General features: G+C 38.4%; 1 protein-coding gene across 1 annotated transcript; it reads left to right on the forward strand.

The window, feature by feature from the left end:
- The first annotated feature begins 701 nt into the window (after positions 1-701).
- Positions 702-18,480, forward strand: LOC128220224 (uncharacterized). Its single transcript, XM_052928522.1, has 4 exons — positions 702-773; positions 5,620-5,701; positions 7,361-8,921; positions 10,874-18,480. Exons 3-4 carry the CDS (start codon positions 7,388-7,390, stop codon positions 15,106-15,108), a joined length of 5,769 nt encoding a protein of 1,922 aa, XP_052784482.1. The 5' UTR covers positions 702-773; positions 5,620-5,701; positions 7,361-7,387; the 3' UTR covers positions 15,109-18,480.
- Positions 18,481-26,783: the final 8,303 nt, after the last annotated feature.

Below are 26,783 nucleotides of genomic sequence, written 5' to 3' on the forward strand. Positions count from 1 at the left end.
TATTTTCTTACATATTCGGTATTATAATTTTTAGTAAGGAATTATAAGATTATTTTTGATTTTTTAAAAAAATGATTGAGTTTAAAAATCCGGTGCCAGTGCATCAGAATGGTTGGATCATATCTGTAAAGAAAGGAAGGAATTATAAGCAAAAGTATTTTTTTTATAAAAAGTTAGCAGTAACTCTAAGATTGAATAGTATAGTTTTTCTTAGACGCCCTGCACCTAGATTTAAATATCATGCAGATAACAACAAAGATTACTATATACATGTAGTTTATTGTAATTGCAAATTGAAATAGATGTACTGTCTCACACAGCTCATTTTGACATTTTGTTTCCTTTAAAATGAGTACCAACTCAGCATTTTCTAAATATTTAAAAAAAAAACACAAATAGACATTAATTTGTATTTCTCATTTGTAAATTGAGTTTTTGTGTGTAGACAATTGTGCATTTTGTACTTGTCAATCGTGCAGTCCATATACTCGCTGACGGGTACGTGCCTTCCCCGTCGGCTCAATAGATGTAACGGTGCTTGTGATATTATTATAAACTTAAATAATACCTCACACTATGTTGTAACTAACATTATCTAAACGCGGGTAAAATCACGAGTCATAACGAAAGTTTACGTTTGCTTCAAATAAAGCACAAAACATATTGGTGTCTCGCCTAGTGCATACACTGTGCCAGAATATTAGTGACGTGGTTTTGGATTTTCCGTAAATCAACTTGATCAGGAAGATAAGCGGAAATGGTGAATTGCTAAGGTAAATTATTTTTGCATTTTCTTATTTGTTTTGCCAATATACTCTTTTTTCAAGCTATGCACAATTTGCAATGTATTAAATGTTAATTTAAGTCAAATTGTTGTCTACTTTATTACTCAGCAGATCTACTTTCGTTTTACAACGGTTTTGAACTCCACCAACTTACTGACTTCAAGCTGTCATGAATAGAATTTTATGAGCGTAAGTATCTATAGACGTGTGCACCCACAACTGAGCCGAAAATTACTTGATGTGGCTAGTTTTAAGTCTGAATTTATTCATCTACAGCGGCACAGGTCAACATGCACTACAGTAGTAGTATGTGAAGGCCTAAAAAAAAATATGTCTGTTTCGGGTAACCCGACCCTACCTATAAAAATGCGCCGACCCAAACTATTTTTTCCGTTTCTGAGCAAAAAAATTATTCGTTAGCGAATAGAGAGTTATGAAGGACGGATAAATGCAGATTTTAATCAGAATTATTGTTTATATGATAAAACAAAGTCAGGCAATGAGAGTAATGTAGGAAAGACTGCCATGTGCAAGAAAACACTCTGAACTTAAAACAGATTTTGAAAAAAAAAAAAAATCCCTACCTACCCTAACTAGAAATTTTGGGAAGGTTACCCTAAACAAACAATTTTTTTTTTTGGCCTAATCAATGACACAGCGCTGATATCAAGTTGTTGTACACATCTTTGAGTCGAATAATTCATCAAAAGTATTTAATTACAAACTAAATATATTCTACGACCGATTTCAGTGAGAATATTACAAAACTAAACCCCTCTATAAAGCTGGCACTTTAAAAGATTGAACGTTTTGAAACTTTTTTCTGTTTTGAAACGAGCCATGTTTTTCTAAAATGTATGGAAACCCAGGGAAAACCCAGGAAAACCGTTTTCCTAATGATTTGACTTTCACTTGCCCCGGGGGCAAGTCAATTTGAACATCTACTTGCCCCCTGTGAAATTTTGTTGCCCGATCTTTGCAAATGTTTATATGTATACCATTTTAGTCAATTTGTATTAAAGGCAATGATATTTATTAATAAACACAAAGAATAACATTTAACAGATCTTAACTGCTACATTTTATTTTTAAATGAGCATCATCCAGCCATAGCCTCACTGTCACTTCTGGTCGATTTTTTGTATTTTCTATCATTTCATTTTTACAATGACCTTGCGATTCTTCATGAGCCTTTAAAGAGTGTTTTCGAAAGAAGTTTGAACCCGTAACAAAAGAACCAACATCATCATATTTCGTACAAACTTTACATTTCATGAGATGATTTTCATATTCTAACCATTTAAATTCGTTTAACCAGGAAGATTGAAAGATTCTCTTTCTACTATCTTTTTCTTTCATTATTGGTAGTTTTCGGCTTAGGTTTTTGTTTACTTTTAGATAAAATTGAGAAAAAAGTGTTCAGTTTCGGCCCGTTTGTCTCCGTCCGCCATCTTGCCAAGGCTGACGAAAGCTATACATGTACGTTACGATTCATTTGATTGGCTTTTTAAACTCCAATAACCAATCAAAATTGGTTTAACTTATGCTTGTTAGGAAATATTTTAACCGAAAAAAAAATAAAATAAAACTACCGGAAAGCGTTCACTACGAAAGCTCACTTGCCCGGCGGGCTACCTGCTTTGGAAAATCACTTGCCCGCGGCGATTTTAACCCGGCGCGAGCAAGCGGGCGTCCGCTTAAGAAAACCCCTGGTTCAAACCAGTATTTTTAGACTGCTGACAAAAATCCGGTCACAGGTTTTCATTATACCGACAAACGAAGTTTGAATGGGGGTATATTGGAGTCACCCTGTGGTCGGTCGGTCGGTCGGTCGGTCGGTTTGTCGGTCGGTCCGTTGCAATTTACCTTGTCCGGAGCATAACTCAAAAACTACTGGATGGAATTGGATTAAACTTCATACAATGGTAGAGCATAATTAGAGGAAGTGCAGTGTACAATAACCATAACTCTATTCTTGCTTATTACTGAGTTATTGCCCTTTGTTACTTTTTTTGTTCGGAGTATAACTTGAGAAGTACTGGATGGAATTTATTGGAACTTACAATGGTAAAGCACAATGAGAGGAAGTGCAGTGGACAAGAACCATAACTCTATTTTAGCTGATTACAGAGTTATGGCCTTTAATACTTTTTTCTTGTCCCGAGCATAACTTGAAAACAATTGGATGGAATTTAATAAAGCTTCATACAGTGATAGATCATAATGAGAGGAGGTGCAGTGTACAGGTACCGCGATTCTATTTCAGCTAATACAGAGTTACTGCCCTTTGTTACTTTTTCTTGTCCGGAGCATAACTTGAAAACTATTGGATGAAATTTAATAAAACTTCATACAGTGATAGATCATAAAGAGAGGAAGTACAGTGTAAATGAACCGCAATTATATTTCAGCTAATTACAGAGTTACTGCCCTTTGTTACTTTTTTCTTGTCCGGAGCATAACTTGAAAACTATTGAATGGAATTTAAAAAAGCTTCATACAGTGATAGATGATAATGAAGTGCAGTGTACAGGGACCGCAATTCTATTTAATTTAATTACAGAGTTACTGCCCTTTGTTACTTTTTCTTATCCGGAGCATAACTTGAAAACTATTGGATGGAATTTAATAAAGCTTCATACAGTGATAGATAATAATGAGGCGAAGTGCAGTGTACAGGAACCGCAATTCTATTTCAGCTAATTACAGAGTTACTGCCCTTTAATGTTTTTTCTTGTCTGGCGCATAACTTGAAAACTATTTGGATGGAATTTAATAAAACTTCATACAGTGATAGATCATAATGAGAGGAAGTGCAGTGTACAGGAACCGCAATTCTATTTCAGCGAATTACAGAGTTATTGCCCTTTGTTACTTTTTTCTTGTCCGGAGCATAGCTTGAACACTATTGGATGGAATTTAATAAAGCTGCATACAGTGATAGATCATAATGAGAGGAAGTGCAGTGTACATGAACCGCAATACTATTTCAGCCAATCACAGAGTTATTGCCCTTTGTTACTTTTTTCTTGTCCAGAGCATAACTTAAAAACTATTAGATGGAATTTAATAAAGCTTCATACTGTGATAGATCATAATGAGAGGAAGTGCAATGTACAGGAACCGCAATTCTATTCCAGCTTATTACAGAATTACTGCCCTTTGTTTCTTTTTCTTGTCCGCAAGACAATATATACAGTGATTTTTTGAGTGCAATTTACTGCCTTCTATTTCTAAAGGCTGTTTCCCCTTGCGAAAAACTGTCCATTTTTCCAAAAATATTTATGATTTTTTCTCAATTTGATTAATGCAGATTACGTCAATGAATACAAAAGCAATGAATTTCTTGAAATATAAACAACATCTTGACAATACTTACTCTTTTACAGCATAATGAATGCATAAAAAAGTTAAAAAAAAAAATTGTCATTATATTAGCTGTTTTGGCCTGATTTTGTATTTTATTCCCAATGTCGACTTTTCCCCCGATTTGCAAGCCACAGGCGGTAAAATAATTCCAAAAAAAAAATCACATATATATATATTTCTTGCATACCGGACGTGTGTTTCCGGTCATGTGACCAATGCTGGAAAACCCGTCTTACACCCCCCATGTAAGACGAGTCACGCGTAAGAACGCGCCACTTCTGATTTCTTTTATTGTATGGTTTATGAAAAATAAATTATGCCATTTCAATAAAGCGCAATCAAATATACAAGTATGCAAGACTTTTGATTAAAATTGACAATAAATAATAGTAAAAACGCGATTTTAGAGGAACTATTTGACGTAAATAGTGATTTAAAATAACTGCGCTTAATGACGTCAGTAAACATTGTCGCACGCGCTTTTTGGTGAAATGTACAAAAGTGCGTTTTCCACGTCATTTTTTCCACAAATGATAATTTTAGATATGCAAGAAAAAATTTCAATCATCTGTTCCGGTACGAATAGAAAATTCCGACCCTCGGGCACGCTGCGTGGCCGGTAACTCGGCAAGCCTCGTCACCTGCTTACGCGCGTGTCCTCGGCTCGGATTTTTCTATCCGTACCGGAAACACATGATAGATACTTATAATATATATTCAAAACAAGGGGACAAGCGAAGGAATTATGACACAATTTATCACGTGGTATACACACACTGTGTATACGCTCTTTTGTGGTTCGAACGTGCAGAAATGACCATCAAATGACCGTCAATCGAAATAATATGGAACTGTTCCTGAACATCACAAGACTACGAAGCTCAATTAAGTTCAAATGCTACAGCGACATCTGACTAGAGCTAATCTGGACAGTAATTAATTCCCAACAAACATTGATGTATTTAAGGCAAATACGACCATCCACCGCTCTCAATAACAAGCGTGCGAGCGATAAAGATATAAATGACAAGCGAGTGAGCGATCGAGAACATTTGTATAGTGCTTTCTATTTTGAGTATGTTTCTACATTTTTTACCATGCTCAGCCTAGTCTCATAAATTTCGGGCTTACATTCTCTGCAAGGCCACAAAACATTGTTATCTACAGAAGTAGAAGCAATATCAGGCCACAAAAATCCTACGTATTTTGTCTTTTTTAGAGATGGATCTGCGTTGGCAGTATGTAGATATATTTTTGTTATACATAAGTTTGAGTCATATTCGATATTTTCTTATATTATCAGATTTCACTTTGATATTGTATATATTTGACTTACAGCTAGAACTGACGTTGGGTGTCTAAGAGTCTTAAGCAATAATTTATTTAAAAATAAAAGGTAACGAAAAAGCATGGCATTGAATGATAAATCGAAGTCAGTGTATTATTTGATTCCTTCCCGTTTCAGAATGCGAGGTATGCAGACAGGGTAATTGTGGAACGCTGATGTATACAACCTTCACCTACATCGCAGTTTTAACAATTACAAGGTACGCCAGAAGTGCAGAAGTGCTTGTGCACTTACAAATTAACTTCACCAAGCGAAAATGGGTCTTATCGTTAAGTGTTTTGATGTGCAGTTTTGGGCATCTTGTGAAGTATAATTTATAGGACATTGACCTTAAAAAACATTTGCCATGTCACATTGTGTGCCACCATTTTTTTTTCAATCACAAGATATAAATGACGTTATTTGTTGCTCACGTCGTACTACCATAAGGCCCGTTTCTGTTTGTCGCGTTTCAAATGTTTTAATGGTAACTTTTATTTTAAATTTATGAGAAATCATTACATTTCATATGCATTTACATTTACGTTTCAGCTTGTTTGTCTTGATGAAATATGTTGGAGATATTTCGTCGTCCAAAACTTGCTTTGTTGACAGTATTTTAAAATCCAAGTGTTCTATGAATACGAATGAAAGTTTACAAACTTAATGTTTTTAATTTTATGCCCCCGAAGAAATGCATATTTAAATCATCAATCCTTCAGTCCACGTTTCATGTCCGGGCTTTAACTTTGTCATGCATGGAGGGCACATGTGTTCGGTACACAAATACGACGTGTCGTGTGCAAGGCCCACGTCCCTACTTCAAATGTCAAGGTCACACTTCTATGTTTATCATAAGGAAATTGTGCATATTTATATATACAGTATAGTTGATCGTGTTAGGACTGTAGCTTTGCCGTACACGGTGGAATTTTAAACTAAATTGGCATAATATTCGATACATAAGTCGATGTGTTGCGTGACCATACTTCAGGTTAAACTTAGAGCTATCCAGGCTGTTACTTTGTTATGCACTGAACGTTTTTATAATTTCTTGGCACATGAGTTCTGTACATACAGACAATGGGTCGCGTCCACCATGGTCGCTGAATGATGAAGGTCATGCCTTTCATTATTGGTTGATAGATATAGTCTCATTATAAGAGAAAATACCTATGTGTTTAGCCTGTAATGTTGTCATGCATATGTTAAAACTACAAAGAAAGGTTAATGCTTTACGTAGTCTTTATTTCTATAAAGTAGAATTTAGGACCATTTACATAGTGTTTATTTCTATGGAGTAGAATGTAGGACCATTTACGTAATTAATGCCTTATCACCGACAAAGATCATTTAAAAAGCATTACTCACTTGATGTGAAACTTTTAATTGCAAGAAGGTGGTATATTGGGGGTAATTACTCAAATGCAGTGATAGCAATTAGTGTCTGTGTCATGTGCAAGACTAAGGTCCCTACCTCTATTTTCATCACTCCAACACATTTGAGGTCAATGCGTATAGTTTATGTTCGCCCTTCCTGAATGTAGGCATATAAGTAATGGCAAAATCCATTGAACTACATGACACTTCGGTGGCATTTATGTCTTATTGTAACAGCTTTTGTTTATTTTAACCGTAATATATTACAACGATTGTAGAAATATGTCGTTGAACCGATGAGAGTAAAGCCACAATTAACAAAAATGTTTTTAGTTACCCTACCCACACTTTTAGGAGTGGGCAGGTAGTAGGGATCTCAGCGATGTTTGGCATCCCTTTCAGGTGTTCTTGTTATATGTATTGTTAGCTCTTGATATCATAATCTGTATGAGATATATGTGGGGTAATGCAAGTATATTTTTTGTTTTGTAATTTTTAGGGAAATCGTCGGAGTTCCTCGTTAGCGATGGCAAGCGGGAATGACGTTAATGAGTTGGCTAAATCATTCCAAAATGCTTCCATGTCTGGAAAGTCTGAGAAGGAATCAAGAGATTTAGCTTTTAAAAGAGCAAGTAATGACATTATGAGCAATATTACTGTTGAAACACAAGTGTTCTCCAGAAGTTTGCCATTAGATAAAGATGCTTCAAACAATAATGAGGCATTCGGTGGTGCAAAGCCAAAACAAGGTTGTTGGCACGGCGATCGACATAGAACACACAGCGGTAGTAGTCAAGGGAAACAAGCAAGTGGGTATGAAAACATAGAAGAGCAGAATTCAAAAACTGAACATAAAGATCAGAAGGAAAACACTCGTCGACAACGGACATGCAGTGAACGGAAGAGTGTAGCGAACGACAAACCTGACCGGCGACATTCAGCATCAGAAAATAAAAGCAACTTCTCTGACAAGCGAAGACCGAATAAGGCCAATCAGAAAAAAGAAAATTCATCCTCTAGGTCCTCAGATGGTTCAAGAACGACAGAAAATACATTAAAATATGGTATTGATCCAGTGCCAGACGCAGAAGCAAAACTACGTGCTGAAAAAGAACTAAAGGTTAGTTCTTTCCCAAAAGCAAACACACATAAAGGCAGTACAGGAAATTCCAAAATTAAAATAAATGCAGAAGAGACACAAAAAGCAAATAATAATGCTAAAAATGACAAAACTGTTGAGAATAAAGGAAATGAGAAGAAGACTAGGAACAAAAGGAAAAATACCCAGATTTTCGCTGTGATTTGTGACGATGTTTCGAATGATCGGAGAGTTCATGATTTCTTACATCAGCGGATGGGTAGACCGAAGTGGTTGGATTTTACGGTTGAATGTGTGGAGAAAATGGTAGGGGTTAGCAAAGGCTGCACATTGGTAACAACGTCATTTGCAAGTGCAAACATAGCCAAAAAAGCAGTGAATCTTCTGCATAGTTCCAACAAGGGCTCTTCGAGTAAAGTTCATGGATTCTTTAGGAAGGAAAAAGCGCTCGGCGAGGAGCTGACGATGACTAGTAAACGTGAGGCTGAAATTCAAAAAGCATTACTGGAATTGATAGAAACGACAGAAGAAGTTATGGGCAAACACGATTTAAAAATAAAAGAAAAGGAAGATGAAATAGGGGAAATAGACAAGGAGTTGCATAGTCGAAAGCAAATTCCATTTAATCTGTATGACAAACTATCAGACAAGAAGTCGGCCTTGGATGACAAGTTACAAGAGCTGCAATCACAAAGAGTAGAGTTTTGTAAATATATTAAGGCCATGAAAACCAAAATTGTAGAAATTATAGATAATGACAAGTTCGGTAATGATTTGAGAGACATTCGAAAGGCTCTTGGTGTCGAGTGCCGGCGTTTAGAAGCAGCCCTACCGATGTATGCAAGAAGAGACGACATCCTTACAACTATACAGAACAACCAGGTTTCTGTTATCCTTGGCGAAACAGGGTCGGGTAAATCCACTCAGATGGTCCAGTACCTGTACCAGACTGGTTTTGGAGGTATTTAATAAATTTAGATATATATATTTTATATGTTCATGGACGTAGACACTTAGAGCGATACTATATGTACAATTCATGGTAGCATTTTTTTCAAAACTATCAATATAAATATATATATAATGATAAATTAGAAGTTATGAAATGAAAAAAATGTATAAATGTTTATTTAATAACTGTACCGATGTGTCGATTTAGATGAGTATTAACCTGAAGCTTTCGGTCATTTTTTTAGCCACATAACGTGGATATTTTATGTCAGTGTTTTCTTCTGACCTTTTTAACTCTGGTTTTTTGAAGAATAAGGAGGGCTATTCTACTCGCCCCGGGCAACGTCGGTGTCTGGTTACATTCTAGCGCAAGTTGGCATTTTTATTTATACCTCAAACGCCGGTCATACAATTTAATCCATACTTCACACAGGTGTACCGGCCAATCAAACAATCAGGCTACATAACTCCATCGATATCATCCTCAATTGTTTGTTATTCTTTTACATTTTCTGCATTAAACAAATTGGGGAAATTGTTTTTGGGTATAAACGGACATTCTTTCGCAAGGGGAAACTGTCTTTGAAGGAAGTAAATTGCACCAAAAAATCACTGATGGCTATTATGCAATACGGTTACGTAACTGCGTGTTTTCTTCTGTAAATACAAATTATAGCCCTTGATCGACTTCTAAAGTTTGGTTTAAACTTTAGGACAACTTTGGGTTTTATCTCAGATTAAACATACCGTTGATTCATTGGACTTCATATTACAAGCAATTGTTCACGGCCATCACACAAATAGGTTACTAAACTTAACATTAACATTAATATAAATTGTTGTCTTTCATTGATTTATTGTTTTGACTTATATAAGTACCTTAGTGCGGGAGAAAGGGGTAAAAGTTGCCCTTAAGCTCTGGTTTTGTCAATGTACCGAATTTAAAATGAAAAGAAAAGAAATATGTGTAGCATCACCTAAAGGTCCGCTACCTTGTTTCTTCAAACCGTGATCCTGGCTCTACGATTCGCCTGCTCCACATCCGGTTTTAAAATGGATTTGTATTTCAAACAAACGTCTTATCTGAACAGACACAGCATAGATCTCACATGTTTGTAGTGTTTTACCGCTTCAAAGACAGTGATTTATATTGCTGAACATTTATTGTTAATAACGTCGTGTTTCCTGTGGATCCATTTTTTAACTCCTGTTTCCACATTGTGAATACTTGTGAGGTAATATATGCACACAACCTTGCATTTGATCCTAAATTTTCTTAAGGCAATATATGAATTGCATTTGGCACCTCCCATAACGTCACGTGACGTCAGTATAACTACACCCATAAAACCATGAATATTGGTCAGGATGGGGAATTGGCATCTGCAGTTTGTTTGACATTTGACTAACAAGAGTTACGTTTTGGTTAATGTTGTTTGGCACAGTGTGACTCTTTGATCATATTTCAAACAGTGTTTTTTATTAATTGGCATGATAGAACTCTACATGATCCACAATAAAAAGTTCATATCATAAATGCGCTCATGTAATTGATATGATTCTTTACTTTAGTTTTCAATGCCATTAGACTAAAAGAAGATATCGCTGTATGACCCAATTCAAGTTATAGTCCCTAGTTTTGTTGTAGAAAGTTCTTTGGGAAGTTGGGAATGTCTCAAAAATCGTGCATTCAATTGACTTGATAACACACCACTGTATATGGCCACCAGAAATTTCAATTAGACAACTGTGTATGATCCTTAATTAATACACTATATTTATAACCCCTGATTGTCAATTGTGTTCAAGGCCATGATACACTTAGTTAAGTTATTGAGCTCCATCTGCCCTGTAGCGGAGTAGTCGAGCACGCTGTCTAGCGACAGCTTTTTTAAATTTACTGCTTAGATTGATCAAGGATAAGCTTTTAAATATTAAATTATATTAAATTTTACCTTTCAGACAAAGGCCTTATTGCCTGCACTCAGCCTAGAAAGATTGCAGCAATCAGTCTGGCGACCCATGTGTCCAAGGAACTAGCCTCAAGCGTTGGACAAATCGTTGGCTACCAAGTAGGCATGCAGATGAAGAAAACAGATATCACAAAGGTTTTGTACATGACTGATCACATATTGCTGAATGAATGTTTAGCAGATAGATTGTTATCAAAGTACTCTTGTGTAATTATTGATGAGGCCCATGAGAGAAGCATTCACACCGATTTGCTTTTAGGACTTCTTAAGCAGTGTATGAAAACCAGGCCGGAACTCAAAGTTATTGTGACGTCTGCAACCATTGACCCAGACATATTTGTTCAGTACTTTGGGGGACCACATAACTGCCCAGTTTTGAGTGTTTCCGGCCGTGCATTTCCCGTAGATGTCATTTGGGATCATGACGAAATGTACGATAGCCCATATCCAGACAATTTTGAAAGGAAAGCTCTTCAGAAAGCTATCGACATCCACACAACAACTGATGTTAATTCTGGGGATATCCTTGTCTTCCTTACATCTGCTATTGAGACAACACGGTGTGCGGAACGATTCAAACAAAAATGCGGAGACAAAACTTGCATCTGCTTGCCGCTTCACGGCCGATTAAAGCCAGAGGAACAACAACAAGTTTTTGACCAAACTCCGAAGGGAAAGCGAAAGGTGATATTTTCGACTAACATTGCTGAAACTTCCGTCACAATAGATGGCATTAAGTATGTGATAGACACTGGGCTGGCGAAAGAAATGCGATTTGATCCTAAACGGAACATGAGTTCTCTGGATGTTGTGTCTGTAAGCAAAAGCTCCGCCAATCAGCGTAAAGGAAGGGCGGGAAGAACGTCTGCAGGAACATGTTACAGACTCTATGCCCAAAAGGACTTTAGCAAAATGGATAAATCTGGAACCCCTGAAATATTACGTATCCATGTTGCACAAGGTATTTTGAAACTTTTACAGCTGAAAGTGAATCCTGTTGACTTTGATTACGTCCAGTCGCCCTCACCAGCGGCGATGAAAAGTGCAGTTGAAGAGCTAATGAGTATAGAAGCTGTTGACGAAAATGGAATAACTGAGCTAGGAGAATGGATAGTGCGACTTCCTGTTGAACCAAGGCTTGGGGTGATGGTTAAAAAAGGAATTGACATGGGTGTTTCTCTTGAATCGCTTGTCATTGCAACTTGTTGTAATCAACAAGTGTTTTTCCGCGCTGGCTCAGATGAAGAGAAAAAATTAGCTGATATGAAGAAACTGGAGTTCTGTCACATTGGAGGTGACCTGCTGACTATGTTATCGGTGTATAGAGAATGGGATAAAGTCAACGAGAAGGAAAAGGGCAAATGGTGTAATGCTAAGAGCGTGAATGGAAAATCAATGAAGAGCGTTCGGGACATGGTCAATGAAATATGTACATCACTGAAGAGAGAATTGGATGTAAAAATACAGCATAAATTTATTGAAGTAGCTGAGGCCGAGTCACGTATAGGAAAGCTGATTTTTGAATGCATGTACTCTAACCTGGGTTACTACCTTGGACATGAAAGTGCGGGCTACCTGATTGTTAATCGCAATCACAGGGTACAGATACACCCTTCTTCAGCCCTGATTTCTCTAGGCTGTCAGCCTGAATGGATAGTCTTCAACAGAGTTTTGAAAACCTCAGCGGATTTTATCACTGAGATAACGCCAGTTCCGGAAGACTACATTGAGGAAGCGGAGGGCTTAGGCAAAATCAAACTGAACAGAACAGCATTGTACAATCAACGGATAGAACGAGTGAGCACAATTCCAGTTGGAAAACATGTGTTTTGGAAGTTTGTTGGACCAATGCATAAAGAACGAAAGTCATTAGAAGCGGACATTCAAGATATTTGCAACGGTTCCACTGTGATAATTGAAGCAAATAAACGGAGAGGTGAAATAGTATTGTTTACAGTCCCACAATATTCTGAAGTTGCGTTGGACATACTTAAGGAAAACCTCAAACCATTGCCTGCTCCGCTATTAAACGAACGAATAGAAGAGTCCTTGTGCGAATCAGGAGTAAGGGTGGTTATAAAAGAAGGTGGTGAAGTTGCTGATATATTGATGCCAGATCAATACAGAGCCTGTAACATCAAAGAGAATGACTCGGCTGCATATTCATTAACGGAAGACGAGCTACACACCGTATTGTCACAGTACGGACCATTAGAGCAGATTTGGCAAATAACAGGAAAGAGAAGCACAAACAGTATGTTTTGGGGAAGAGTAACATTCACAAATGCAAGCGATGCTAAAGAAGCTGTAACTGCCATTAGGGAAGACGACGACAGTTTGTGTTCTCTCATTCCAATTACCTATGCTGCTAGGAGATCATACCAACAACAAGGATTTACAATGAAGCTTAGCTGGACACGTCGGAAGGGAAAGGGAATATGTTTCGTGTCTTGTAACAGGCCTGAAGATGTTTCTCGCTTATTAATGTCAAGAATACAAGTATTGGACAGGAATGTTTTAGTTATGCCAGCCAAACAGCAGCAACCAGGCAAACAGCAGTCAGATCTATATATAAGAGCGCTTCCTTTGGATGTTTGTGAGGACGATATCAAAGAAGGCCTTGCACAAGCACTTGATGTTGATAATCCAAAGGAACGTTTCAAAGTTATTATCCCGCGGGAAAACTGTATTTTTCGAACGAATGAGCATGGATTAGCACGAACAGAGCTGACGAATATTTTGTCAAAGTTGTCCGGTCCTGATACGTTCCGATTGAATGTACGCGAGTACAAACATCAAACAGTGACCGCTTTGGCATTTGTCACGTACAATGACGCAAACATGTGTGAAAAAGTTGCTGACGCGATAAATGAAGGTTATGATCATATTAATTACTGCAAATTACACGCGGAAGTTGAATACAAGTCATCTGTGCATGTGAAGCGGTTCTTGTTTGATGTTTTGAAACAAGACATTGATGAAAAGGTAGAAATGTATCGGACACAAAGTCGGTCCACAACGGTTGAGATAAGGACGCTGAAATCTGGCCACTATTCATTGGATATAAAGTCTATTACTTTACAAAAGTTGGCCAAGGCAAAGGTCTCATTTGACAAACTTGTTCAAGGCGAAGTGTTGGATGGAGATGTTATAAAAGACATTCAAGTGTTATTTTCAACTGACGGTCGTGCAAAAATTAAACGAATCGAGAAGTCAACTGATGCGATCATAAATATTGACGGAAGGCGCATGCAGATTATTGTCCAAGGACGTACAGATGCAAAGAATAAGGCTGTTGATCTTATAAGAACAGAAGTTCTTTTATGCACTGAATCGAATGAGACAGAAGTTCGTCTGAAAGGGGAAGATAACCCACCCGGTTTAATGAAGGCTTTGGTCGTAAAGTATGGTTTGAGATTTGGCAAATTAAAATCTGAAACCGGTCTGTCATCGATAGCATTGAATTTTCGACACCATGAAATATCGTTGTCAGGTAAAGATGACGCCCTTGTTAAAGCAATGTCAATCATTCGGGAGCAGAAAGAGTTGCTTTCAAACGACAAAACTACAAAGGATGCTGGCACAGATTTGCCTGATTGTCCAGTATGTCTGACCCCTATAGATGAAGCAGATATGTGTCGTCTTGAATACTGCGGTCATGCCTATTGTAAAACTTGCCTTACAACCCAAATTAGAGTTGCTATTCAAAATAGAGAGTTTCCGGTCAACTGTGCCACAGAAAATTGCAATAACGGTTTGGTAGCTCGTGACTTCAATGTTCAAGTCCGTAATAGCCTCATCAGGGCCTCAGACCCAGTCGAAGCATCTATGACCAGCTTTGTCACAAGGCACAACAAAGAGTACAAGTTTTGTCCAACGCCGAATTGCAATATGGAATACAAAGTATCAAAAGGAAGGTTTGAATGTGGTCTTTGTCATGCTTTAACGTGCACCAAGTGCCATAATGGAATCCACGAAGGTCTGACCTGCGACATGTACGAAAGTGCGAAAAAGGCTGGGGACTTAGTGCTTAAATGGATAAAAGAAGATCCTATCAACCGAAAAATGTGCCCAGTTTGTGATCTGGGTATTGAGAAGATCGCCGGTTGTGACCACATGTTGTGCAGGTGTGGTTCTCATATATGCTGGAAATGTCTCCGATACTTCTCGTCCTCGTCCGCTTGCTACGGACATTTACAGACCGCCCATGGTTCGTTTGTGTAACTGCGTTTAAAAACGTCTGTAGGTTTGATATTGTTTGATCAGCCGTATGATTTGAGTGAAAATGCATGTTTCTTGAATTGTTAATGTGGCTTCATTAGAGAGAATAATGTGAATGTAATTGAAAACTATTTTATTGGCGAAAGTAACGTTTGTTTACATAATGCAAAGATCACAAGTATTTGCATTTTCTAGAGTTTTTCAATCAATGTATTATAACTATATTTATTTATCGATTCACTAGTTTTGCCATCTGTTTGCTTTGTGTTACGTAAGAGAGAGCATAAAGTCATGCTGTCCGTCTGTGCCACTCTTTGTCCCGAGAATAACTTTAAAAGTACTCGTGGGATTGGAATGAAAATTGGTATATAGTTGGATGGCAATGAGAGGAAGTGCAGAAATATAATCTGGTTATGCATCTTTATTAAATAATCTCTCTTAACCATGTTTTCATAATTGGTGCTTGCTTACCTTTGTCCGGAGAATTACTTCAAAAGTACAGTTAGGATTAAAAATACTAATTATTCCTCAAACGACCATATATCAAATTCACCCAATAGTTATTCATAAAAACCATTGCCGTTAGGGGCGGAGCTAGTTTTCACTACTAGTATATATATGTCTATATAAAAAAAAAAATCTTCTCTTTGGAAACCATTGGCATGATTTCAAAACAACACAGAAATGTTTCTTATGTGTTATCCTTTTATCATATTTATTTATATTATTTTTACAATTATCTTTATTGTTTAACAAATATTGAAGAGAACAACTTCAAACTTATTTACAGTAATAACGTGCTCTTTTGTGGCAAGTAATATAACCCCAACTTAATTATTATGAGTAACGGCACTTTGAACTTTTTAACAAATATATATTTTTCATGTTTTGATACGACTGGTTAAACATGGAAGTATTTTAGTTTTACCTGCGGCGTACGAGCGTATGCTGTCCGATCAATAACTTTAAAACCGTTTGTCAAATCAGGAGAGCGAGATAGGGCCATATCTGCCCTATTGTTTTTGATTGCTTTTGACAGGCACAAATTTCATCATTATAGTTTTCATTTTAAAGACAAAACGGTGTACAGTCGAGCGCGCTGTCCTACGACGGCTCTTCTTTATTTCATTGCTTGAGATTGACGTTATTTTTTATGCCCCCCTTCGAAGAAGAGGGGTATATTGCTTTGCACAGGCATGTCGGTATGTCGGTCGGTCGGTCGGTCCGTCGGTAGACCAAAGCTTGTCCGAGTGATAACTCAACAATTCCTGGACGTATGGTCATCAAACTTCACATGAAGGTTGGGCCTGATCAGTAGATGACCCCTAATGATTTTGGGGGTCATCGGGTCAAAGGTCAAGGTCACAGTGACCTTTAATGGTAAAATAATTTTAAAGCTTGTCCGAGTGATAACTCAACAATGCCTGCACCCATGGCCCTCAAACTTGACATGGAGGTTGGGCCTGACCAGTAGATGACCCCTATTGTTTTGGGGGAACATCAGGCCAAAGGTCAAGGTCACAGTGACCTTGAATGGTAAAAGGTCGTCCGAGTGATAACTTGACAATGCCTGCACCCATGGCCCTCAAACTTGACTTGGAGGTTGGGCCTGACCAGTAGCTGACCCCTATTGTTTTTGGGGCTCATCGGGTCAAAGGTCAAGTTCACAGTGACCTTGAATGGTAAAAGGTTGTCCAGGTGATAACTCAACAATGCCGGCACCCATGACCCTCATAATTGAATTGGAGGTTGGGCCTGACCAGTAGATGACCCCTTTTGCTTTTGGGGGTCATCGGGCCAAAGGTCAAGGTCACAGTCACCTTGAATGGTAAAAGGTTGTCCGAGTGATAATTCGACAATGCCTGCACCCATGGCCCTCATAATTGAATTGGAGGTTGGGCCAGACCAGTAGAAGACCCCTATTGTTTTGGGCGGTCATCGGGCCAAAGGTCAAGGTCACAGTCACCTTGAATGGTTAAAGGTTTTCCTTGTGATAACTTGACAATGCCTGCACCCATGGCCCTCAAACTTGACTTGGAATTGGGGCTGACCAGTACATGACCCCTTTTGTTTTTGGGGGTCATCTGGCCAAAGGTCAAGGTCACAGTCACCTTGAATGGTAAAAGGTTGTCCGAGTGATAACTCAACAATGCCTTCACCCATGGCCCTCAAACTTGACTTGGAGAATTGGCCTGACCAGGAGATGACCCCTATGGTTTTTGGGGGTCATCTGGCCAAAGGTCAAGGTCACAGTGACCTGGAATGGTAAAAGGTTGTCCGAGTGATAACTCGACAATGCCTGCACCCATGGCCCTCAAACTTGACTTGGAGGTTGGGCCTGGCCAGAAGATGGTCCCTATTGATTTTAGGGGTCATTGGGCTAAAGGTCAAGGTCACAGTGACCTGAAATGGTAAAAGGTTATCCGAGTGATAACTCGACAATGCCTGCACCCATTGCCCTCAAACTTGACTTGGAGGTTGGGCCTGGCCAGAAGATGTTCCGTATTGATTTCAGGGGTCATTGGGCCAAAGGTCAAGGTCACAGTGACCTTGAATGATAAAAGGTTGTCCGAGTGATAACTCAACAATGCCTGCACCCATGGCCCTCAAACTTGACATGGAGGTTTGGCCTGACCAGTAGATGACCCCTATTGATTTTAGGGGTCAAAGGTCAAGGTCACAGTGACCTTGAAAGCGACCTCGACAATTCCTGGACCTATGGTCATCAAATTTGACATGAAGGTTGGGCCTGCCCAGTAGATGACCCCTATCGTCTTTGGGGGTCATCAGGCCAAGGTCAATGTCACAGTAACCTTTAACGCAAAAAAGTTAACAAATCTTCTCCCACTGATATCTCAACAATGCCTGAACCTATGATCATTAAACTTGACATGGATGTTAAGCCTGATCAGTAGATCACCGTTATTGATTTTAGGATTCATATAGCCAAAGGTCAAGGTCACAGTGATCTTGAATGGTAAAAGGTTGTCCGAGTGATAACTCAACAATGCCAGAACCCATGGGCTTCAAACTTGACTTAGAGTTGCATCTGACTTGTAGATGACCCCTTATGATTTAAGGGGTCATTGGGTCAAAGGTCAAGGTCACAGTGACCTTGAACGAAAAAAACTTGTCTGTGTGATAACTTGACAATGCCTGCACCCATGGCCCTCGAACTTGACATTTAGGTTTCTGGTGACCTGCTGATGACTCTGGATTTTGAGTTCATAGAGTCAAAGGTCATGGTCATAACACACTCTATCCTCACACTTTAATGGTCATAATCTTAAAACTGCCTTAACGGCAACAAATCAGCTGTCATTTCGGTCCATGCATATTTCATTCAATTGTCCATATAATCCTGACAACATGGCGCTCAGGGGGGGGGGGGGGGGCATTATGTTTGACAAACATCTCTTGTTTATTCTTAAGCCAGCCTATACCTTCCCATTCTCTGATTTTTCCAACTTGTGTGTAAAAATGCTACATTCATTCATCTTCTATCAGCTCATAGTATTATAATTTCTGCCTTCTCATAGAAAATGGTCTTATTTGGGAATGCTCTTGTCTCGTTTTCTTTCCTGTAAAACACACACAAGGATAAATAGGCAAAAAAGAATATGTCCTTCTTACGTTTCTGAATCATTCTTGGTTGTGTATATTGTTTTACCAAAAATGAACGATTTGACAGACTTAGCAAAAAGTGTGTACCTATAATGTTATTGTAAATATTTTGTTTTACATTAAGTTTAATTGTTCTGTTGTCAACGTGTTACATCTTTGTGTTCGATGGTGAAAAGTGCTCTTGGGCATAATGTTTGTTAAAGAGTTATGGGAAAATTTCTTGTACATATTGCTTGTTAAAGTGTGATGGTAAATGCTCCAGTACATTGTTTAGCGAAGCCTGATTGGAAGTGAATTTTGTTCTTTGAAGTGTATTAGCAAATGCTCTTTTGCTTTGCATATTATATGTTAAAGTGTGATAGCTAATGCTCTTGTACAAATTGTCTGTATAATTATGATTGGAATAACTCTTTTGCATATTGATTGATAAAGTGTGATGGGAATTGCTCTTGTGTATATTGATTGATAAAGTGTGATGGGAATTGCTCTTGTGCATATTGATTGATAAAGTGTGATGGAAATTGCTCTTGTGCATATTGATTGATAAAGTGTGATGGGAATTACTCTTTTGCATATTGATTGATAAAGTGTGATGGAAATTGAACGTGTGTATATTGATTGATAAAGTGTGATGGGAATTGCTCTATGTATATTGATTGATAAAGTGTGATGGGAATTGCTCTTGTGCATATTGATTGATTAAGTGTCATGGGAAGTTCTCTTGTGTATATTGATTGATAAAGTGTGATGGGAATTGCATATTGTTTGTTATAGTGAGTTAGGAAAATACAACATGTTGACGTGCACTCACTTTCTTAAATAAGTTTGTCGGTACGGAACTTGTAGTTGTAAGGTATTAATATATGTGTATTTGCATCGATAAGTAAATATAAGGGTATTGTCTTTAAAATGTGTGTATAGTCAGAGTATTTTACTTCTCAAAAGTTCCTACATTCCTGTTAAATATTAGTTAACATCGTTCGTAGCAATTCACACATCCATTCTGTGATGAATATGTAAGTCCATTTTGGTCTACAAAAATCTACAAAACTCCGATTTCTTTTAGACATTCAAACCACTTCATTTGAAGGTAGAAACGAATATACAAATTCAAAGCCATTTATATCTTGGATGAGCTTTGTGAGATTTTTTTAAGTCGTTGTATTACAATGTCTATTAAACTATAAACTAAAAACCATATTTTGTTGAGAACTGCTTCATCACTTGGACCTAAGCTTGTAACCCGATCGATTGTTCAGCTGAATAAGTGTGTTAAAAATAAAGCCGGAATAAAATTGTTTGTTTGTCGTTTCTGGTCTGCGTATAAATAAAACTATTGTCATGGTATTGCATGCGATTGTCCCTACGTCGTCGGCGTGGCTTTTGGCGTCGTTGGCGATGCAGATGTCGTAGCGTGGCATTGTCGTCGTTTGTGTGGCAGTTGTCGTCGCTGGCGTAGCCGATGTCGTCGTTGGTGCGCATTAAGCGTTGTGCCTGGCAGTTAGCGCCGTTGGCGTTGCAGTTGCCGTAGCCCGGAATTTGGCGTCGGTGTGCATAGCAGTTGGCGATGTTGGCTCGACATTTGGGGTCGTTGTGCGTGGCAGTAAGCGTCGTTTGTGTAGCAGTTGGCGTTTCAGTTGTGATCTTTGGCGTGGTCGTTATCGTCGTTGTAATTGTCAGTCAATGTTGTTGGTGTCCCAGTTGTAGTCGTCTTTTGTGGCGTATTTTGCGTCGTTGGTGCGGCATTTATCGTCGTTGTGCGTGTCATTTGGTGCGTTGGTGCGGCATATATCGTCGTTGTGCTTTGCATTTGGTGCGTTGGTGCGGTATTTATCGTCGTTGTGCGTGCATTTGGTGCGTTGGTGCTGCATTTATCGTCGTTGAGCTTGGCATTTGGTGCGTTGGTGCGGCATATATCGTCGTTGTGCGTGGCTTTAATGCGTTGGTGTGGCATATATTGTCGTTGTATTTGGCATTTGGTGCGTTATTGCAGCATTTGGCCTCGTTGTGCGTGGCATTGGGCGTCGTTATTGCAGTTGTAGTCATTGGCGTGGCAGTAGTCGTCTTTGGCATGGCAGTTGTCGTCGTTGGTACAGTATTTGGAGTCGGTGGCGCGGCTGTTGTCGTCGTTGGTACAGTATTTGGAGTCGGTGGCGCGGCAATTATCGTTGTTGGCTTGGCAGTTGTCGTAGTTGGTACAGTATTTGTAGTCGGTGGCGCGGCAGTTATCGTTGTTGGCTTGGCAGTTGTCGTCGTTGATACAGTATTTGGAGGCGTTGGTGCGACTGTTGTCGTCGTTGGTGGCGTATTTGTTGTCATTTGTGCGGTATTTTTGGCGTCGTTTGTTAGGCAGTTGAAATCGACAGCGCGGCATTTTGAGTCGTTGTGCTTTGCACTTGTATTGTTGGCGTTGCAGTTGTTGTTGTTTTTTGTCGCTGGCGTGGCAGCTGTCGTTGTTGGTACGGTATATTGCGTCGTTGGCGAGGCAGTTGTCGATGAAGGCGCGGCATTTGGCGTCATTGTACGTTGTATTTTGAGTTGTTATGCGTGGCATTCTTTAAAACTCCGATAATTTTATTATCACCCTTGGAAAAAATGAAGGAGTGAATGAATTTCCAATCACGACAAAGACTTTCAGTGAACGGCAGAAGAAGCATAAAGAAATCATTTGAATTGCAAGCTAGTGTGTATATAACTGATCTGCCTTAAGTACCGTCTTCCCAATTGAACAATACATTCGGAGCTCTTCGGCCATTTTTCATAGAAAAAAACGGGAACGTATGCCGGTACATCAGTAAAAGTAGTTCGTAAAATTTAATAATAGTATTAATGAGTAGTAGAAGTTATACTACTATTATTGAGTTTACATTGATTGACAGTGAGGTGTTTTATTGCATAGATAATTAAGATTCCAAAGAGTAAAGTCATAAAGTTATACTGCTAAATTGAAATTGCTACGCCATTTTTTGCAGCGTAGTTAAACTGTATAGATTAATGACATTGTAAACCGTCCATATACATACGAGGTTGTTTTCGATGTAAAATGGCCTTGGAGTTCCGAATGGGAACAATAAACAGTGCGTAAAAGGGCCAATAAATCATCTGTTGACATTGAATGTATCTGCCCACTATATTCTGTATACATTCAACTTCTGATTTATCCGTTCTTCACTCACTCGCTGCGTCTTTATTTAGAACATTATACGATATTTGACAGAATGTCATAGTTCAAAACAGAAATAAAACATAGACCTATAGTATAACGTAATAGGACATAAATTGAACTTTTAAAATAATTTAATTTAATAGCAAAAAAACTTTCTTTATTTTTATGGTGAGCAGTTTTCCAAACCTTTCTTTACCTAAAGCGTCGGCGGATTCCTCTGTTTCCACATTGTCAGCTACTTTTTAGGCAGTTTACCACCCGTAATTTTACCAGTAATAAAATAACCACGAATTACTGTACTGCGTTATCAGGGGCGGATCCACGATTTGACGTTAGAGGGGGCGTAACTTGAGGGCGCAACCATTTGACTTGCGCCCGTCCCTCAGAACCGAAATTTATTTGACTTAAAGGTTTTGCAGGTTTTGTGTTACACCCCGAATAAAATTTGATCAATTTCTTGTCCGCAATGGTGCATTTTGGGCGTAGGCTTGTGCCCCGTGAGGATAGGAGTCTTGTTTGATGCGTTTGGCTTGTTAAAAAGATGAGAGTAAATTAACAACTTCTGAACAGAAAATAGACTATATTCCTTATGTCAAGAGAATTTCAAATTCAGTTTCAATTCAAAGCTGAAATTGAGAACATGGTGCATTTTACTGTTGACTCTGACAGCCTTGCCTTTACGCATAAGAAGACGCAAACGAAGCTCTGTTTAAGAATATGAAACCCCATAACTAGGGTAAGGTTCCGAAGCCAAGGCTGTCAAAAAGGTTAAGAGAGGTGGTTAAACTAAATCTGATTATATCCCTTGTTTTTCTGAGCGCCAGGAGCGAACAGCGGCACCTGCGGAAACCTGCGCCAACCCGGGACGTCCTTCAGATGCTGGATCCGTCTTTACCTCGCGACTAATGGGGACGGGCATGTGGGAAATTTTCGGCCCTACGGTTCCTACTAGTATAAACCCCAGCAGAAAAAGTAGCCTAGTACAGCCGACAGACCCAACTGTTTCGCAGCATGTAGATAGAAGGGACACTTCCGGTGCGAGTGTGAGTGGGTATCCAGGTTTCAGCAGCCAGTCACAATGACAAGTTCAGCGCAACATCTCTGCCGTTTAATGGTTATTTAGTACATTTTGTACATTAGTAAATGTTACTCAAACCCAAAATGTTGTAGATAAGCTGGACTTCTTTTATAATGGCAGCAGCTCCGCATGTGAAGCTCACATTATTAAAATGTCAGGCTTTGTCATTCTTGACATGTTGTCTCAAGATCACGCGCCTTGCGGGAAATGGTTGTATATTTAGCTTTGAGAGTTTATGGGCATAGTTTATCAAACAATACAATTTGAAGTCAATTCGCTATCCGATTCTCAAGTTTGTGTTAATTTGATCAGTCGTTCGCTATGTTTAAGAGTGCAGCAGATTGACTTTGATATACAGTAAGTTTCCTTCCTTCCTTCCTTCCTTCCTTCCTTCCTTCCTTCCTTCCTTCCTTCCTTCCTTCCTTCCTTCCTTCCTTCCTTCCTTCCTTCCTTCCTTCCTTCCTTCCTTCCTTCCTTCCTTCCTTCCTTCCTTCCTTCCTTCCTTCCTTCCTTCCTACCTTCCTTCCTTCCTTCCTTCCTTCCTTCCTTCCTTCCTTCCTTCCTTCCTTCCTTCCTTCCTTCCTTCCTTCCTTCCTTCCTTCCTTCCTTCCTTCCTTCCTTCCTTCCTTCCTTCCTTCCTTCCTTCCTTCCTTCCTGCATTCCTTCCTTCCTTCCTTCCTTCCTTCCTGCATTCCTTCCTTCCTTCCTGCATTCCTTCCTGCATTCCTTCCTTCCTTCCTGCATTCCTGCATTCCTTCCTGCATTCCTTCCTGCATTCCTTCCTGCATTCCTTCCTTCCTGCATTCCTTCCTTCCTTCCTGCCTTCCTTCCTTCCTGCATTCCTTCCTTCCTGCATTCCTTTCTTCATTCCTGCATTCCTTTCTTCATTCCTGCATTCCTTTCTTCATTCCTGCATTCCTTCCTTCATTCCTGCATTCCTTCCTGCATTCCTTCCTTCATTCCTGCATTCCTTCCTTACTGCCTTCCTGCATTCGTTCCTTACTGCATTCCTACCTTCCTGCATTCCTTCCTTCCTGCATTCCTACCTTCCTGCATTCCTTCCTTACTGCATTCCTATCTTCCTGCATTCCTGCATTCCTGTATTAATTCCCTTCCTTACTGAATTCCTTCCTTTCTGCATTCCTCCTTCCTGCATTCCTTCCTTCCTGCATTCCTTCCTTCCTGCATTCATTCCCTTCCTTCCTGCATTCATTCCCTTCCTTCTTGCATTCCTTCCCTTCCCTTCCTTCCTCTCCTTCCTTCCTTCCCTTCCTTCCTGCATTCATTCATTCATTCCTGTATTCCTTTCTGTTTACCAAGTTATTAATGGTATGATGATATAGATAGTTTTAAAGGGCCTCCTGTTTATTATTTAATCCCTAGTTTATTTAACATCACTCATGTCATAAGTACATGAAAAAAGAGCATGAGTACATATACAATGCAACATAATGAGGCATTACAAAATATATTGGACATAATAATACAGATTTTCTAAATGTGAAAATTGTTTGTTATTGAAACTTTAATATCAAACATACATAAATATATGTCGAGGAGAACATAGTGTTACATTCCTATACTAAATTTGTTAAGAATAAACTTGAGAATTTACATACTTTTATGAATCCTATATCATCATTGGGATTGATATCAATAATTTCTTTAGATTTCAAAACATTAGGATATCGGTATAATTGTCTGTAAATAAAGCTTATTCTATATTCGGCAAAATAGCTACATTCTAATAATTAATGAAATTTATCACCAATACTGTTTTTATCTATCACCTTCACCTGATTTCGACATATTTCATGAAATGCAACTTGACGGTATGTTTCAAGAACTAAATTATGATAGTTTTTTTCTTAAACCAATCGCCTATAAACCTAAAAAGAACAATTGTAATAAAATAGTGAATAACTACGGATATAAATTAATTGATTTCCTTATGCAAACAATTTGTTTATTTTGAATGGCCGTACCCCAAGCGATTTAAACGGTAGAACGACTTGTAAAAAAGTAAGCGCTGTGGATTATTTTGTGTGTGGTCCAACTTTGTTTGAATATGTTGTAGATTTGTGCTTTAATGATTTTTGTTGTATGTACTTTGATGTTCATTGTCCTGCGAATGTTACGTTTAGTTTTAAGTGTAATTAGATTGTTGTTAATGGCAATTATGACACGCCCCAAAAAGCGAGGTCATGTGAAAATGATAAAAGCGATATTTTTATTGATAACATTAATAAAAATAAAATAAATCATATTGTTAACGAATAAGATGCATTGCAACCAGGGTTCCCACGCTACCGGGAAAACGAGAAAAAGTCGGGAATATCGAAAAGTCTGTTCCCGGTCGTGAAAATGCCTTGAATTTTGCGATTATAGGTTAAAATCGGGAAAAAGCCGGGAAAAGTAATATTTAAAGTTCGAACTGTTTTGGGTACGAAACTAGTAAAAGTAAGTACTCTCGATCATCTAGACGCTTGCATCTGACACTGTTCTGTATTGAATTGACTCTGATCAGAGCGGCTGACTGATCGAGACTAAGAAGGTTTCCGTTACCACATGCAAGCGTTTATTTGTCATAGTAGCTGTGTCTGCACTGCCGTCTGCATTTAAAAGTTATTTTAAACGAGAAATTGGCCGCAATTTGTCGGGATTCGCTTTATATACGCTGTCAGTAAGAATCGTGGGTGCTATATACAACGATATTTTTAATATACAGTATGCTAATGATCATGGATAATAAACGATCCCTGCATTCATCGAAATATATTTTAATACGTGAAATTGGCCCTAGTTCATTAAAATAAACTTGAGATACGCTGTCAATAACATACATGAATGTTTATGGTAATGATCTTACTAGTCTGCGAAGTGCTACACAGCCTGTCAAATATTTGCTATTCAAGTGTGAATCTATGAATGATCATGCCTTTAGACTGACCTTGCTCGTATTTATAGACATTTAGAAGACCACAGTTCTTTGGCCAGTAGACATCATAATAGTTTTAAACTTATGCAAAAAAGTCACTTATTTTGCATTTTCACCCATGGATTGATGAAGATTGATGTCCAGACATAGCTGCTTGCATGCTCACTGATGCAAGTAGATTTTTTTAAAGAGAGTTAAACTCTTTTAAAATGGCACTGGATGTTATGAGTTCAAGTTGTTCAATAACTGTTTAAAGCCTCCCTCTCACGGGTTGAACAATTCGACAACTTTTTTACTTTTGTCTTGGAACGAGCCAATTTTGGCAAAAATCCATGAAAACCAATTATTTAAGACTGCTGGCAAAAAGATAGATCACATATATTTATATTTAAGATCAAAAATTGGGGTTTTATGCGTTTCTATTTAACCGTTAATAAACCATAACACATAAATTTTCGAACATAAATATGAAAATCAGCGATCTGTTCTTTTGTCGACAATCTTTTATCGTTGGTTTGCAGATTTTTACGTCAAAAGTTGATCTATCTCAGACAAAAAATGAACTAAGTTGTTAAAATAGTATCTATGAGAGTGCAGCTTTAAAAATGTTCAGAAAGTAAGTTTTTGTTCAGAGAGTAAAACTTTTTTTAATGTGATATTTGATTACATTTACCTTAAGCATGCATTTATCCACCCATTACGAAAATTGGTATTGTATACGGAGATCAACCGGCACCAAAACATGCTGGCTGATCAGGGTCCACACTGTTCTATGCACAGATAGTAGGTAAGCCTTTAAGTTTCCAAGTAGCAAATATAAAAAGCCTAAACCCTGATCATGCCAGCTGATCCGTGTCTACAGTGTTCACAGA

Source organism: Mya arenaria, chromosome 15 (assembly GCF_026914265.1).
Source record: "Mya arenaria isolate MELC-2E11 chromosome 15, ASM2691426v1".
Classification (NCBI taxonomy): Eukaryota; Metazoa; Mollusca; class Bivalvia; order Myida; family Myidae; genus Mya; species Mya arenaria.

Excerpts from the sequence above, each read along its gene's own strand:
- LOC128220224 (XM_052928522.1), top strand. The coding sequence starts at position 7,388 with ATGGCAAGCGGGAATGACGTTAATGAGTTGGCTAAATCATTCCAAAAT. Across the intron at positions 8,922-10,873 it reads GTACCAGACTGGTTTTGGAG|ACAAAGGCCTTATTGCCTGC; the intron begins GTATTTAATAAA and ends TTTACCTTTCAG.